Source organism: Equus quagga, chromosome 8 (assembly GCF_021613505.1).
Source record: "Equus quagga isolate Etosha38 chromosome 8, UCLA_HA_Equagga_1.0, whole genome shotgun sequence".
Classification (NCBI taxonomy): Eukaryota; Metazoa; Chordata; class Mammalia; order Perissodactyla; family Equidae; genus Equus; species Equus quagga.
Window position 1 is genome coordinate 62,503,819 of NC_060274.1, and position 16,976 is coordinate 62,520,794.

The 16,976-nt window shown below is 38.1% G+C and overlaps 1 protein-coding gene across 1 annotated transcript; it reads right to left on the reverse strand.

Moving 5' to 3' along the window:
• Positions 1-1,625: 1,625 nt before the first annotated feature.
• BET1 (Bet1 golgi vesicular membrane trafficking protein) lies at positions 1,626-11,971 on the reverse strand. The gene is made up of 4 exons (XM_046670708.1): positions 11,811-11,971; positions 7,222-7,346; positions 4,567-4,623; positions 1,626-2,816 (listed from the first exon to the last, which is right to left on the reverse strand). The coding sequence occupies exons 1-4, from the start codon at positions 11,827-11,829 to the stop codon at positions 2,661-2,663; spliced, it is 357 nt and encodes a 118-aa protein (XP_046526664.1). The 5' UTR covers positions 11,830-11,971; the 3' UTR covers positions 1,626-2,660.
• Positions 11,972-16,976: the final 5,005 nt, after the last annotated feature.

The following is a 16,976-nucleotide window of genomic DNA, read 5'->3' on the forward strand; positions in this document are numbered from 1 at the left end:
AGATAAGTGATATTTTCTATTATTTGCAAACGTGTTGGTACACTTCCGAGAACCAACTCCTAGTGAAATGAAGTTATCAGATATTTTGCAGAAAAATTTGGACACTTGGGATTTTTATAAATTGTTTTCTGAATCTGCTTTATCATTTAAAATATAGGATTTATAGTGTGTCACCCACCACCTAAACATCCCCAAGTCTCATGTTGTTTGAATAAAAACTACAATGTGAATATTTTGCCTCTTCAGTTATTTTAATCAATTTCCCAGACACCTGTAGCAATAAAGTCCTTCTCAGAGTTAGCAATGAGCTTGTAAAGGATTATAAAGGATCAGAATTTTTCCATATTTGATGCTTCCCCAAAATTTTATTTCTGAGAGTACTTTTTCCTAGGGGTCCCGAAACAGAAGGAAGAAAGGATGCTAGCAGAGGGATCCTGATGGGGCAGGAACAGGCCCTTTTAGAGGAGTTCCCTGCCTGCCAGGAATCTGAGCAAAGGCAGTGACGAGAGTGGGTGGTAAGAAATGTTGGTTAGGGTCCTGCTTTACGCAGTTCTTAAAAAGTACTATAAAATAAGAAATGTTGAACAATGCAGTGATAAGAATCACTTTTACATCACCCCAAATCACTTCTCCTGAAATCTTCATCTCCTTGATACTAATATCCAACATTTAAATAGTGTTTTAATACTTTACAAAGTACTTTCACATAATAGCCAAACTTTAATCTTGAAATTCATCCTTCTCTTGCCATCATTGGCTTTCCTAAGGCTCTGGTCTCATCTATTTCCAATGTTGATTCTCTCGTTTCCATTTTCCAGTCATTCTTCTTTGGCCATCTGTTTTTCCCTTTTTTGCAGTTTTAATTATTGACAATGATTTCTGAGTCTTCCCTGAGCTCTGATGTCATGTAATTGGCACAGAGTACACAGTTAAATAATTCTTGAAAAATGAATCAAATCGTCTGATAGAAACTTCCACTTGGAGGTCACAAGATCACTTCAAAGCCTGACACCAACTTAGGGTGTTGCCCTTACAATACGTCTCTTTCCTGACACATCTGTTAATCATAAGGAGAACTAACATTTATTGAGTGATTATCATGCGTCAGCTCTTTCCAGTATATTACCTATCTTTTACAACAATCCCATGAAATAGATGATTTAATAAAGAAACAGGCCCCAAAACACTGAGCAAGTGAAGGAATGGAGACGAGCCCAGGTTGTCTAACTCAAACCAGTGTCCCTCACGTCACACCTCAGGCCCGTCAGCTGTAAGTGCCCTGCTAAGTCACTTAAACTCTCTCAATGCTGGCGTTTCCATCTGTCAAGTAGAGGCCCAAATGAGCCAGAAAAGAGAGAACGGAAATTGATGGATAATTAGAGCAGAGCAAAAATGACTACAAGCTCAGTAAAATCAAAGATAAGAGATTTATAACTAAAAATATAAAACAGAGATTTTTTGAAACTAAAGTCTTGATTTATCTCATTTGTTTGAAGCAAGTTCTGAAATAAGTACAAATGTTAACTTTTCCTGATTTTCTTTGGAATCTGAGTTTTCAGGACCATTTCTCAGATTGTACGTAAAAGAATGTAAGAGACTTAAAGAAAGAAGCAACAGTCGATTCACACATTTCACTAAAAAATTTATTTTTGGAGCCCATAAATGGGCAAATTCCAAAACAGTAGCAATACAGAGTATTTAAGAACATTTTAATATTTCTTGCTACTCAACAGTCCACCTTTATTTTGCTTTCTATAAGCAAATACATTGGATTAAAGCAACAATACTCTTAACCCCAAGTTCAATGCCTGAGTACTTTCGATATCTATTTTGAGCACATAAAAAAGCAGAAGCAATTAATTTTCTTGAGCATTTTATTTCCATTCAGAGCTTAGCAATTACTTTAGCTTCACATTATTCTGTCACAAACGATAACCAAATGGCCTACCTAAGTAGCTAAAATCATAAACCTATTCTAAGCCAAGTCAATGATATGTATAAAGTTAATATAAAACAACAACTATATTGGTACACATTTGTTTTGGGCCCTACTAGAAATATGACAAAATAACAAGCTTTATTAAAGAATGAGGTCCTTAGGCAGAGGGAGAAGAGGAGTCATATCAAAAATTATTAGGAAAACTGTAGGTATAGAGAAATTGGCCTACGATTTTAACCAAACGGAAGGAGGAAAGGGGCATAGATCATCAGGGTTGATGACAGTTCAAGCAAATACATTTAGCGCTCCCTCACAAACCTGTGCAGTGCCTCAAGAGCTCAGCCTCAGGCTCCCCAGGCCTTCTGTTATTCTCCCACTAGGTTTCTTTATATGAGACATAAACCTATATTTATGGTAACAACAGAGTATTATACTGCTATTTAATCTGACAGCAAACAACAGAAAAAATTGTGAAGGCCAGACTGACTTCAGGCCATCTCAATACCCCTGAAAATAGGGGCAAAAAACGAACTGTTAAGCGATAGTATTCAAAGAGCACTGTATTATCTAACACAATTTAGAAAACAAGTAAAATTCAGTCATCTGCAATGGAAAAAGCCATAGTACTTGAAAATTAGGAATGTTTTGATGGTGATTTTTTACTGAAGTGGTACTCCAAGCCATTAAGTTGGAACAAATTCCAAACCCACACTTACTTGCATCACCTCAGTTTAATAATCCAATAAATGACAAAAAAGACAAACAATGAAAATAGCATTAAATAGCACAGCAGTTTTGTTTGGCTCCCTCTGGATAAAGTCTTCAGTTTTCCCATAGTTTTACCTAGAAATCCAGTTGTAGAATCAAACTGTGAATCCTATGAGAAGAAAAACATAAAATGTAATAGATTTGAATATTCTACATATGCATATTTAAGTAACGGAATATATTGTTATTAGAATATATTTTTAATGGCATTTTTAGTATTTAATCAAATCAGGAGGCTGTTTATAATTTGGGTAATCAGCCTGATTACTCCATGCAAAACAGAGTAATTCTCTCAATGAACAAAAAGCTCTTTCATTATCCAATAAACATTTCTTTCAGCCCCACAGTAATTCAAAATCCCAAACTATTTAAGTCTTATTCCAATTATGTGGATTAAAGACATTAGCAAAAAAGGTAAGAAATCTGTCTACTATCATACAGGTTTTTTCCCACTTTTTCTGGGGGCATGGCTCTCCAAGGTCAAATGGTTGGTTGCTTCCCAGTACAGTAATTCATCCAAAATTTAATATGGGTAGCAGTACTTTTACTTTCCAGATGTTTTTATTTAGACAGCTGACCTTGAAGTACAATCATGCGCTGCATAATGTTGTTTTGGTCAATGACTGACCAGATGTGACCGTGGTCCCATGGGATTAGTACCATATAGCCTGGTGTGTAGCAGGATAGACCATCTAGGTTTGTGGAAGTGCACTCTATGATGTTCACACAGCTACCAAATTGCCTAACAACGTGCATGTCTCAGAACCTATCTGTTGTTAAGCAACACATGACTATATATAGTCTATTAAAACTTAAAAGAATACGATATAGAGGTGGTAAAGTGTGGCAAAGACTACAAATATGGACTGGGAAAAACTACCAAACTAAAATACAGTGGGAAAAGTCCTTAAGATGAGAGGACTTGGTACGGATTAGAAATACTGCACTTTCATAGAAATCTCAATATCCTGAGATGTACAGGCCCCAGGATAGCGACAGCCTCTGTATAGCTCAGGCTCAGTGTGGCTCAAAGACTTAAGATCTATCGTTCTTCACCACGGTGATGCATCCAAATCACCTGGGCTGTTTTTTTCAAAATTCATACACCAAGGTCCTTCCTCCCGAAATTCTGAATCAGTCTATTTAGAGTAAGAACCAGGCATAAATATTTTCAGAAGGTTCCCCAGGTGATTCTAACTCACAACCTTCCTAAGAACTGGCTTTCAATGCTGTATTCATTTTTGAACAGTACAATTTTAAACGCACGTGGAGAAATCAGAGAAGGTCTGGAGAAGTCAGACATCCAAAACAAACATGAAAGAATGGAAAGAGGCTCTAACAAGGAAAGGCACATGCTGCTGAGCTTGTTTAGACTAGAGAGAAAAGGCTTTGGGATATTACGCTCTTCAAATCTTATTGATTTGTTCAGAAGCGACCCTTAGGAGATCCAGCAGAAGAAACAGGTTTATGTTAAGTGAGAGACATTTGGTTGGTTGGATATAAAGTGCTTTTCCATTGCTTGGTAGTCTATATCTATTGAGATCTCTAAGAACCACAGAAGAGTCATTTGTCCTGAGTCTTCCACAGTGTTTCTAAACACAGGATTAACGATACATTGGCTTCCACTGCCTCCTCCTACTTATGTATGTTAAGCAAGATGAAAAATGTAAAACTATGGCAAAAATAAACCTTACAGTTATTCCAAACCAATTAGAAACAAATGGATAGGAATGCAAGACTTAAGATCTCTAGATCTGCTGCAAAATGAATACAAGTTAAAATGATATTATTCCTAATTTACAGACTAAATTTGAGAATATTAGGTCAAATTTCTTAAAGTTAAAATCATAACCACTTACCATTTCAGCTAATAATTTATTTTGCTGTTTAACTTCATGGCCTATTTCAATGGAAAGCTATAAAAAAGAAAACATACACATTATTACTCATATAAAGTTATTTAAGTGTTATAAAGTAAAAATAACTCCATTCTAAGCATATATATTTTCTCAAATAAAACTGTATTCCAGAAATATAAAATATACTTTCTTCTTCTGATACTTTTCCCACCTAAATTAATGGAAAATTAATTTAGAATTTCTACTCCTTCCCAACTATGGATACTGTTTCCCTGCTCTTCATTTTGATTTCATCTTAATGTTCAATTCCATCTTTTAATTTTGGTACATACTTCTCTCTGGTTCTCTTATTCTTGTATGCTTTTTCTCTCTTTATATTATTCATACAACAGCATTTATCTGTATGTTTCCTTCTCTACATTTTAAAAGAGGTATACATGTACTCATATTATCAATTCAAATCCAGATATAAGTATTTAATATTTTCCTAATAAAATGTTACATTAGCTTGAATATATGCCTAAATTGATTATTTCTTTAGATTGTAAAAGTATTTTTCCTTTAAAATATGATAATAAATTGGAAAATAAATTTATAAGTTAGTGTCATCCACATCCTGGAGCTATGCAGAAAACAAGTTGAGCCTAAAAGAGATACTATAAGTTATTACGGCTGCTATTCAACCAAAACCTATTTAATATTTTACATGATAAATTCATCAAAGGCTGCACTCCCAAGATATCTGAATAAACACAACCAACTACTGAAGATCTCGGCAAATCACTGCCAACACTATTCTCAACTTATTTTGTGTGGAAAGCATATGGGGTAATCTTGAGACAAAACCCTACTAGAATTCTATAGACCAGAATATGAGCTTTTATCCCAAATTTAACAATTCAGAGATAATAAAGCAAGTATAAAGCCAGATAGCCCCAATCACCCAACCGCTTTCTACAGCTGTCATTCATGCCAAAGAAAAAAATTTCCAGGAAAAACCTTTCGTCTAACAAGCAGCCTAAATTATCAACACTGGAGTTTAAAACAATCTTTTAATTCTTAATTCCCTCTAAATGTTATATTTTCTAAATTATTAACATTATATAATATTTCTTAGTTCATAGATCAATTCCTTTTAATTTAGTATGACTTTGAAAACAATACTCTTTTCAGAATATAATGGTTTCCAGGCTGAAAAACATTTCTATTTTCCAAAAACTAATGAAATATCAATTAAATTTTTGTGACATGAGCTTCTAATGAATGCTGTGTAAGTGTATAGCATGCTTATTATAATGCAGAAGCTATCACATACACTGTTAATATCATTTTTAAAAAATTCCTTCATTTAATACATATTAACTCAATACCACTGATAAGGAATTACGCTACGTGCTGTGAAGAATATAAAAATAAGTACAAAAATAGAAATCCCCACATTCTGGTAAAGAAATGACACAAATGGTGTTATGCTCATAAGGAAAAAAATGTTACTTTTGATGTGGTAATCAGGTAAAAGTTGGAGGAGGGAAGGGATGCAATGAAGTGGAGCCTTTCAGACTTCAGCCAATCTACAGAGCAAGAGGACGCCTAAGGCAAAGGGACAGTATGATCAAAGACACGGGAGTGGGAAAGTGACAGGATGCTTAGGGCACATAGAGTACTCCAATTTGTCTGGCAGGAAGCATATACACATTCTGGAAGCGCAAGAGGTAAGGTCTGAAAAGCTGTGGACAATCTATGAAAGACCTATACGATCAAGCTACAGAGTGTGAACTTTATTTCTTATATCATGGAAGGATGCTGAAGACTTCTGGGAGTGTAGGATGCAATTTAAAAATATTCTTAAAAGATGACTATGGGGGCCGGCCCGTGGCTGAGTGGTTAAGTTCATTAACTCTGCTTTGGCAGCCGGGGCTTTGCCAGTTCAGATCCAGGGTATAGACTTAGGCATCACCAATCAAGCCATGCTGTGGCAGGATCCCTCATGGAAGAACTAGAATGACTTACATCTAGGATATACAACTATGTACTGGGGCTTTGGGGAGAAAAAAAAAAGAGGAAGATTGGCAACAGATGTTAGCTCAGAGCCAATATTCCTCACCAAAAAAAAAAAAAAACGATGACTGTGGTGACAGGATGTAGCTCAGACCAGAAGATGCAAAAAATTAGGAACAGATAGCTTAAGAGGCTTTCCTAATAGTTCACCTAAGAAAATCAGGGAAAAGTAGAAAGAGAAGCAGTAGAAAGAGAGAAGCACCAGACTCAGTGACTGACATGGGGTACAAAGACAGAAACATGCAAGACTGAGATTTGTAGCTTAAGAGACTAGAAGAAGAAAAACTCAGAAGAGCTGCCTGGGGTGGAAGATGGACTGCTCTGAGACATTACTACAGACAACATACCGCATTTCAGATTTAACCACAAACATCAGCTGGAGTTTAAAAACATAAGCAAATGCACCATATGTTTTGATTGGCCACATTTTCTAACTATCTACTCAAATCATGTCTAAACTTTGAGTGCACCTTGACCTCAGCAAACTACACTATCTGGGTAACTGAATTTCTTAGTATGATGCCAATAAAAGTATATAGTTTCTAAGTACGCAATACATATGTATTGAAAAGTATACACTATCTGTCATCTACTTACAGATTTTATAGCAGTTACTTTGCTTCTCAGACTCTCAGTGAGCCTCTCGTTCTCTTCTTCACAGGCATTATACCCGCTATTAGTGTAGCCATAGTTCCCATAGTTGCCAGGAGGTACTCCTTCACCTGCAACGTCAGAGTTACAAGCACAGTTGTAGCAAAAGCAAGCCACTTTTGAAACTCTGATAGGAAAGAACCAAAAAAGACCCCTGGAGGGCGTTGCAGACCACATATGCTTCCAATGAATTTTAAAAATTAATACCAAATAGAGATCACAACAATTCTTTCTAATACCCTCTCTTAAGCAAAGAATATTCAACTCATTTCAATACACATTTATTGATTGTTTATTGATTGCCCACAAGACACTAAAATAGGCACTGCTATACAAGGACATTCAGGACACATTCCCTGCTCCACAGAACTACACATGTGAAAAAAGATCTAAAAGCAGTAACAGCAACTACCCATTGAAGAAGCCTGGGTCTGAAGGGAAAGGGAGAAAAAGGAGACTCTAGCAGGAAGGAGCTCATGGCAGAGGGAGGCATCTGCCATGAGCTCTCTGGCATCTTTCCCTTAAACAAAGGAGAGCTGGAAAAACTTATGGAGAACATTAACTAAAAGTTATGAGGGGGATTCATTCATTCTTCAACAAATATTTGAGAAACTACCATGTGTCAGATCCATTATTCTTTCTAGGTGCTACTTTCTAGAGCTTATCATCTAGTGAATAGCATTGAGAATACAATAACACAGTCCTGGCCACTGCCTAATATAGTACTTGATATTTATCAGGTAGTCAAACAGGTGGAGTGAGCCTCGGACAATGAACACATATATAAACGTGCTGGGGGTTGGAGAGAGGAAAGCATAGATGAGGGTGCTATTTAACTACAATTTTTTTAAACAATTGATACCATCAATTTTCTCAGTAAAAGAAGAGAAAAGGCTGTTTTTTGAAGAATGGTGATCATTTGGACTAAACAATAAAGAGAATAATGGAGGAAAGTGCCTAGGACTACATAGGATTACCGGGGGATAAAATAATCTTGGCTGAGGCAGTACAGCGCAGTGGTTTCAGTCCTCCGGGACGTGTGATTTTCTTGCAGGAGAGCCCATCAGCCTGAGTTAGCCCATGAGAAGCTGGGTAGTTGGACTGATCAAGAGTTGGGGTTTTATAGCGCTGGGGCTGCAGAAGCACAGAGCCCCAAGAGGCTGAGATTGCTTGCCATGAGTGGTTGAAGATACGGATTATGGGGACAAGATAGAACAGGGATTGAAGCTGTTTCAATAGAGGCCTGAGAATACGGAGGAAAGGGATAATACAGAAACTAGAGGTCTCCACACACTCAAAGAGTAAATGGAGCGGCAGTGACAAAAGGGAAGGACAGGAAGTGGCAGTCAGCACTGGTACATGAAGGATGGTGAAGGTGTCAAGACAGCACAAATCTCACTTTCTCTGAAAAGCAAAACTCTCTCCTTTGAGTTCTGATAGTGCTGGCTGTACAAGACACTAATAGCACACTCTAGACTACACTCCAAGGGCAGAAACTAAATTTGTTTCATTCATGGCTATATATCCCCCACAAACGTGTCCACACACACAGAGTAAGGCACACTCAATAAATACTTGTAACTAAATTATCAACGAAAAGAATCTGAATTCACTGATATTCACCTTTGAAGGTGCCTGCCTTTGTCAAGAATGAAATCATAAGCTTCTCTGAAAGCAGACAGTGTCTCATACTTCTTCTACGTCCCGTTCCTAATGAGCGCTTTTTATGCAGCAGACACTTACACAATCTCCAACACCACAAAACCACAATAAAATGTTAAACAAGTAGGTTCCAAAGGAGAAAGCTGCATTCCCCAAATTTTCCCTCAACTGCTGACACACTATCCATAAAGCTCTCCAAATGTGCTATTATAAAAGTTAAGAACTCAAGTGACTAGGCATACTTTCCCCCATCAAACAATGAAAACAATCATTTAAAAACTGCATTCTCACTAACTAATCAATGATGCTCTGTACAAACTCTAGTAAGGACAAAAATTCTTAGAGAAAAGGAAAATGTCTTCTTATTTTATGTGACTAAGGTTCTGAATTTATAACATTCACCCAATAAGTAATTACCGACTGGTTGAATTCAATCACTTGACAACTTCACTAAGGAGTTCATTTCTAAATTAACGGCTACTCACTTCGTTCCCTTTGTTTTGTTCTTTTGCCTATCTTAATTTTAATTTTAGAGTTCTTCCATACTGCTGTATTTATTAGAAGTGAAATTCTCATTTTATTTATTGCCCAGAAATCTTCCAATGCACATTTCTTCTGTTAACGAGTTAATCTTCCCTCACGCCATCACTCATTCCCAATATAAAAAGAAAAAATCAAAAAGATGCTAGGAGTTGCTATTCCAAACTTAACTACTTCTTTTTGTGTGAATTACTGCTATGAAAAGTTGTAGGAAAGCTGGTGAGTACCAAAGATCTCAAGTTTAAAATTCCAGGTTAATACACGCTGATACTTAAAAAAAAGCTCTGGTCACATCACCCCAATGTAAATGACAGCAACAGACACTGAAGTATTCACCTTGCCTGTCAACTACAGGGGAGCTTCAAAAAAAAAAAGATTCTACCCTAGAGATTCTAATTGAATTAGTCTGGGCTGGGGTCCAGGTATTAACACCCTAAAAGCTCTTCAGGTGATTCCAATGTACTCCAATGTAGTCAGTGCTGAGAACCACCACTTCTCAAGGCCCTTTCCCATAACGCTGCTGCACAAAAACATTCAAAGGGCCTATTGATGAGATCCAAACTCCCTGGCCTGGGACCCAAAGATCTCACAGCATGGTTCTGGTTCCATGCCTCTTACTTCAATCAAACCTACTTAATCATAAGCTCTTAAACATATCATTCATAATTCCAGTCCTACAATCTTTTTGCGGGGGAGGGGAGTCATCCTTCCAACTTGAACTTACCTTTCCCACCTTCTACTATTCAAGCTCTAGTTCAAGTTCCAAGTACACAGTGTTCTGCAGTCCCCAAGACTTTCACTATCTGTAGAACTTATTTGGCATTTGGATGTAGAGCTACCACCTTGTACTATAATTTATCTTCGTACATGTTCCTGCTTCCCAACTAGACTGGAAGCTTTGGGGAGCACAAAGCGGGCCACAAACAACTGCAGACCTAGAGCTTACTCAAGCACACAATAAATATTTGTTGTCACTGACAAGGATAAAAAGGAAAAACATTTAAGCATATAAAACTAAACTCGCTCAAGATTTTTTTTTTCTACAATTTACCTGACCAACTTTCTATGATCCAAGTATTCATAAAAACTACATTTTTCAAAAGTTGTTTCTCATACTACAATTTATTAATCAATGTACAAGTCTAGAGTTACTGGCAACTTTCACTAACTTTAAATATTTGACACTTCTGAAAAACTTTTTTTCTTTTTCCATCTTAAACTGAAAAAGAGAACATTATTGTTTTTCAAATATTTCGTATATTTTCTCAGGTATTCTGTATGCTGATTTAGCAGAGTTTTTTTTCTTTTTTTAAAATCATCTCTTAATAGGGGCTGGCCCCGTGGCCGAGTGGTTAGGTTCGCGCGCTCCGCTGCAGGCGTCCCAGTGTTTCTCAGGTTCGAGTCCTGGGCGCGGACATGGCACTGCTCGTCAGACCACGCTGAGGCAGCGTCCCACGTGCCACAACTAGAAGAACCCACAACGAGAAATATACAACTATGTACTGGGGGGCTTTGGGGAGAAAAAGGAAAAAATAAAATCTTTAAATAAAAAAAAAATTAAAAAATTAAAAAAATTAAAAAAAATTAAAATCATCTCTTAATAGAGAGCCTCAGAACCAGAATATGCTGTTTTAATAGTGGTGTATTATAATAGCCCATTAAAAGTCCTTGTGCGTAATTTATTCCTGCTGCTTGGTGAATCTACTTCCTAAGCCAAAAGATGAAGAACAAAGCCTAAATCACCAAGCATTACAACATTCTACTGCCTTGACAGTGGCATAAGGCTCAGACAAGAAACGCTCTGGGTAAACTGACCTTTGACCTCGATGTTACATACCACAGTAAGAACACGTACATTTACCTTTGTAACTCACTGTCACCAGACTAACAGGATTATCGTTAGTGTGCTTCACTTGCAACACTCCCTCTTCAAATTTCGCTTCTGAAGAAACTAACATCCAAGGCCAGGAGACAAAGAGAACCGAAACTGGACTTCGGGAACTCAGCAGTTTCCATATCACGGTTAGAGTCAATGACACTAAAAAAACTCTACCATTGAGTTAGCATCCGTACATACCCCACCCCCAGTCCTCCACCACTCTCTCTAAAGCTACCATCCAAACTTGGGAATGAACCAAACTTAAGGAAACCCCTAGGATCTGGGAAAAATGGTGTGTTTCCACTTGGCAACGCCTCCAAAGACCCCTCCATACACCCGGCTTTCTGTCCCAGATTCCAGTGACACAAGTCCGGTCCGATTTCCTCCCGCGCCCCCGGGCCCAGCACGGCCGGTTCTAGGGCCCCTGAACTTCGAATCTCATCCCTCTTCTTACCCAGGCCTGCACGCCTCATCCTGCCAGAAGAGGGAGGGAAAAGGCGGGTGGAGGGGTGGGTAGGAAGGGGCCAGGGGCCACGCGGACCACGTCTTCAGGACCAGGGCCCGGCAAAACACCAACTTCTTCCCCTAAAGCGCCACGACATCAGTGGAGTCTAAACATCGCGCAGACTGATGGTGTCACCCAGGCGCTTACTGGCGCCCTGCAAGGCGGCTTGAGTGGCATTCTGGGATATGTAGTTCGCTGCCGATGCAGGGAGTGGGCAGGGGCGTGGCGTCAACCTAGCTCTCCAGGAGCGGGCGGGGCTTCCGGGAGAGGGGTGAGCGCAATGGCGACTTCGGCTCGGGCGCTCGGTCCGATCTCAGCTGCTGGGCACGCTGACCCTGGACCTTTCTCTCAGCTTGTCGTCTCAGGTTTAACTCAGTAGATCTACTCTTCCCAGACCATGAGAGGATGATTGAGCTATCTTTCCTGATTCCGCCTCTCACTTTCCTCTCACTCCGAGTCAGTTCAGGGCAAGTCAAAGAAAACTTTACTCAAGTTTCTGATCTCACACATGAGTAATCTGAGACCCACAGAAGGGAAGGAAGAGGGGAACCGATTTGTGCCAGCTCACTCAGGTCCTTTAGAGTAGGACTCCTGCTCGGATTAAGCAGTCAATGAAAGGGATGGGATCTCTTCGGAGGCACTAACGAGTTAGTTCCCTCTTACTGGATTGGTTGGTTGCATTTCTAGGAAGAACTAAGGCTTATTAGTTGTTAAGGGACAGAAGGGCCCTTAAACTCTCTCCCACTTAGACCTTTTCAGTTTACACAAAGCTTAACTGAAATACTATTTACACATGGCAATGTGTCAATCTTAGGGTTTAAAAGCTTGTTGGCAGGGGGAAAGTGGTACTGGAATCCGGGTTATTCCCAGAATTTCATTTTATCACACATGGTTTATCATGAGAATTAAAGAAATAACGGTTTAAAAAAATCAGATATACAGTAGATGCTGAAACACTGGGAGTTTGCGGTTTTGTCGTTGCTGCTGTATGACAGTGGAATAACTCCGTACTAGAGATTTCTTAAAATGCAGTCTCTGATCATTGTGTTCCCTCATTGTTTCCTAATATGAACGTTGACTATAGTAGTGGCAGGTAAGTCTGCCTTAAAGTTGTTTTTGTAAAATACACACGAAAACAACTTTTAATTAAATTTGTTAACCTGGGAAATAAGCTTAATCCAATAGCATTTTGAGAGAAAAACAGTCTCGTAAAAATGAAACCATCCTTCTCTAAAAGCAATGGAATTAAATGAAGATTGCATCAGGGACAATTTTTGCAAACAAGCACAGAAGGTTCAATAAGAGAAATGATGGTAAGGCTTCCCTTTTAATTTACAATCTGTGACAGTCCCTTCTTTTGTAAAAAGTACACACATTCTATAATCAAAACATAGAAAAATAATCTTAAGAAAGACTTTCTCATATAAATGTAATTTAAAAAAAATTCTAATGATAAATTTACCAAAACAGACCATTTAAATTACATACGTACTTATCCTCTTCCAAACTACTTCGCTTAGGGGCCCGCCCCGTGGCTGAGTGGTTAAGTTTGCGTGCTCCACGGCGGGTGGCCCAGGGTTTGTGGGTTCGAATCCTGAGCACGGACATGCCACCGCTCATTGAACCATGCTGGGGCAGTGTCCCACATGCCACAACTAGAAGGACCCACAACTGGGAATACACAACTATGTACCTGGGGGCTTTGGGGAGAAAAAGGAAAAAAAAATAAAAATCTAAACTACTTCCCTTACATGGTAGGGAGATAGAAGAATAAAATATAGTTAAAAGGAAAAAATAAAGTAATAAAGTGTACCAAGAATATAACTCAACAGGCAAAACTGGTTTATATTGAGCTTGTGACCTAAAAACCCAAATAGTTGTTTATTGCTACTGTTGCCAGCCTCAAATTAGGATGATCTCATCTGAGAAGATTTCCATTCAAAATATGAGGTGGAAAAAAATGGTTTTAATACACAGAATAATTATTAAACGTGACCACAGTTGACGTAGAGACTAGAGAGATTTCTTTTCATTTTTGTTATTTTCTATTTTTCTTTTCGTTTAAAAATTACAACCCCTGAGGATGGCCCGGTGGCGCAGCAGTTAAGTGCACATGTTCCGATTTGACGGCCCGGGTTCGCTGGTTCGGATCCCAGGTGTGGACATGGCACCACTTGTCAAGCCATGGTGTGGTGGGCGTCCCACATATAAAGTGGAGGAAGATGGGAACGGATGTGAGCTCAGGGCCAGTCCTCCTTGGCAAAAAGAGGAGGATTGGCAGCAGTTAGCTCAGGGCTAATCTTCCTCAAAAAAAAAAAATTAATTAAATTAAAATCCCTAACTCTTCTTACTGATTGAAGACCAGTAAAATTCTTGTAGATGAATAACAGAATTTTTCTCTATTTTCATAGGATAATCTCCTAGAAAACATCTAATCTTTGGGAGTCTCCAGGAAATGAACGACCAAAAACGACCTAAAATAAGTATTCCTTGTAGTAATTACAGAAGCAAGAATATGAGCAGGAAATGTCTGAATCTGGATGCAAAATTTGAAACTTTCTTTTTCCTGTTTGTCTGCTTCCTGCCCATTAATCCTGCCTCTTCCTGACCAAATTCTAGGGCCAATCCAAGGGAAAACAGCACACCAAGCTCTTGAAACTGGCTAAGTAAACGTTAGCAAATTTTCCTATCATGAAACACATTCCGTGTATTAAGCTTCGTGTTTGAACTTTAAGAAAATGTAAACTAAAATCAAATAGCTCTTGACTTACAAACAGGCTATGGAACGAAAGTTAGTTTGTAAGTAAGTTATTTGGCACTTATAACACCTTTCTCCTAAAGAGTGAAATGATGGTAAAGTTCCCAACGCAGCCCAGAAAAAGCATGGTCGTTGTGGTTCCTGTGGTGGCCAAAGTCTATGTAACCCATAGCACAGCTGAAATACTGTATATTTTCAATGAAAACCAGTAGAAAAAAATAATTTTGTAATTCTCATGATAAAATGAAGCAATATCATTAAAGAAGAAATAGAATTTTTAGAAGTTATTTGGTTATTCTTGTTTGGGAAAGAACTAGTTTTAAAAGTTCTTGAGAATGCAAAGAAAATTTTCGAGGAGTTTTCAGACTCACCAATTTGATCTTCCCTTACCGTAATTTAGGAGTATTACTAGCACTGACTCAATGCTTCTCAGCCATAATTAGTAAACATGAGGCACGAAATTCCAAATGAAAAGTCTTCAGCAGAGCCAGGCACATGATCTGTGGAACCCAGTGCAAAATGGAAATGCAATACCCCTCCTTCAAAAAGCAGGAAAAAAAGGTGCAGTTAAAGGAACTAAAAGATAAAGCTTTTTTCTCTTGTCATGATCTCCCCCACACCAATTTTTCATGGTATTTTATTTGCTATTTAATTCACTTCTAAGTAAGGAAAAATAAAATTTTAAATAATTAGCATGAATTTTGCACTTTGTCTTCTTAGTATGCAATGACCGTTTTAAATGCAAACCTACGAGCATTTAACTCATATGCAAAATCAACAAAATCTTACAATTTGTATTTCATAGCTCATACAAAAATATGTATTTTGTGGAAACACTGCATAAAACTAACTCACCATTTTATTCCACATCTTAATACACGCCACATCTTGATATTCTACCAACGCTTTACTTTTAGCTTACTGATGACTTAGGAGAGATAGAAAATAAAAGGAACCATGTGTTGCCCTATTTTTGCTTTCATTCTGTGTCAACATTTTCAATACAACTGGCTAACACAAGGAAATAAGTGGAGTAAGGAAGAATATGATAGGGTTCTGCAGAAGTTTTGGTTCAAGAAGGACATGTGGCCTTTCAGGGCTGTCAGTACTTGAACTTACTCAGTTACAGACTAAACACACTTACCTTGTACTCACTTTGAGTTTTGCTGAACTCCCATGCATTATGGATCCACTGGAATTCTGTGCTCATGGGGCATCGCAAATGTGACATGTGAATGGGGTGGCAAGAAACAATAAACATGCATACTGCATGTCTCTCCTCTGCTCATATGCGTGCTCCATTGTTCCATTATACTTCATTTACAAAACACAAGTTCAAAGATAAAATTAGGAATTTTAAGGCAATGACCACAGAGCATTAAACCAAGCATGATGCTCTTCTAGCAAGGGGTCCTATGCAAATGCAAAGATTGTACACCCATGAATCTGAAATTTTCCAGGGTAATGCGGCCATAATTGGTACAGCAAGAGGAAGAGAATGAGTGAATATATAGAATACATATATCCACAGGGAGAGATTGATCAAGGTGAAATAATTGAGCAGTGAAATTCACAGGGAAGCAAGAAAATAGAGTATACGTATCATAGCCGGAGAAAGAGGAAAGACGAAGGAAAGAAAGAGGTTGTAAGTTGCACAGTTATCCCAAACCACCCACCAAATTGGTTTCTGTCTCCTGTAAGTGATTAATGAGCCACAGATGAGTGAAATTCTTGTGACTTGGCACGTACAGACAGTAAAAAAATTGCCTCAATAGGGGCGTGATCCCCGCAGACCTGAGTGATGGGGTGCAATTGCAGGGCTGAAGGCTTTTCTTGTGTTTCACTCCAAGATGTTTCAGTCTTCCAGCAATTCTGATGCATTACTAAGACCTCATTCTGGGAAATGATTCCTTCCTTAATGTCGGTTAATCAGCAGCTTTGATATTTTTTTTCCTGAATATTTGGACCTACAATGGAGATAAATTTCAAAATGGGCACTTTGTATAGCCTGCCCTCTTAATATTCCAATTTTAGAGACATCTTTGACATTTCTAAAACATCATTTTAAAGATAATAGATTTAATTTCCATTGCTTAGAAAATATGGGTGTTGTACATTTTAAAAGGGTCTGCACTACCTGTCATTCAAGATTAATTTAGTCAAGTTCATAGTCATTTTATTTTAATAGCATTTATTATGCAAGAAGTATACTGAATTATCATATTGATACATTCAAAGTACGAAAGGAAAAATGAAGTACACAACTTAGTGTTATTTGCACAGCACAGTTAGACAGTTTGACAGACATGTTATTATTCCACTCACTGACTTGTTTGTTCCCAGTAGTCCAGATTAGT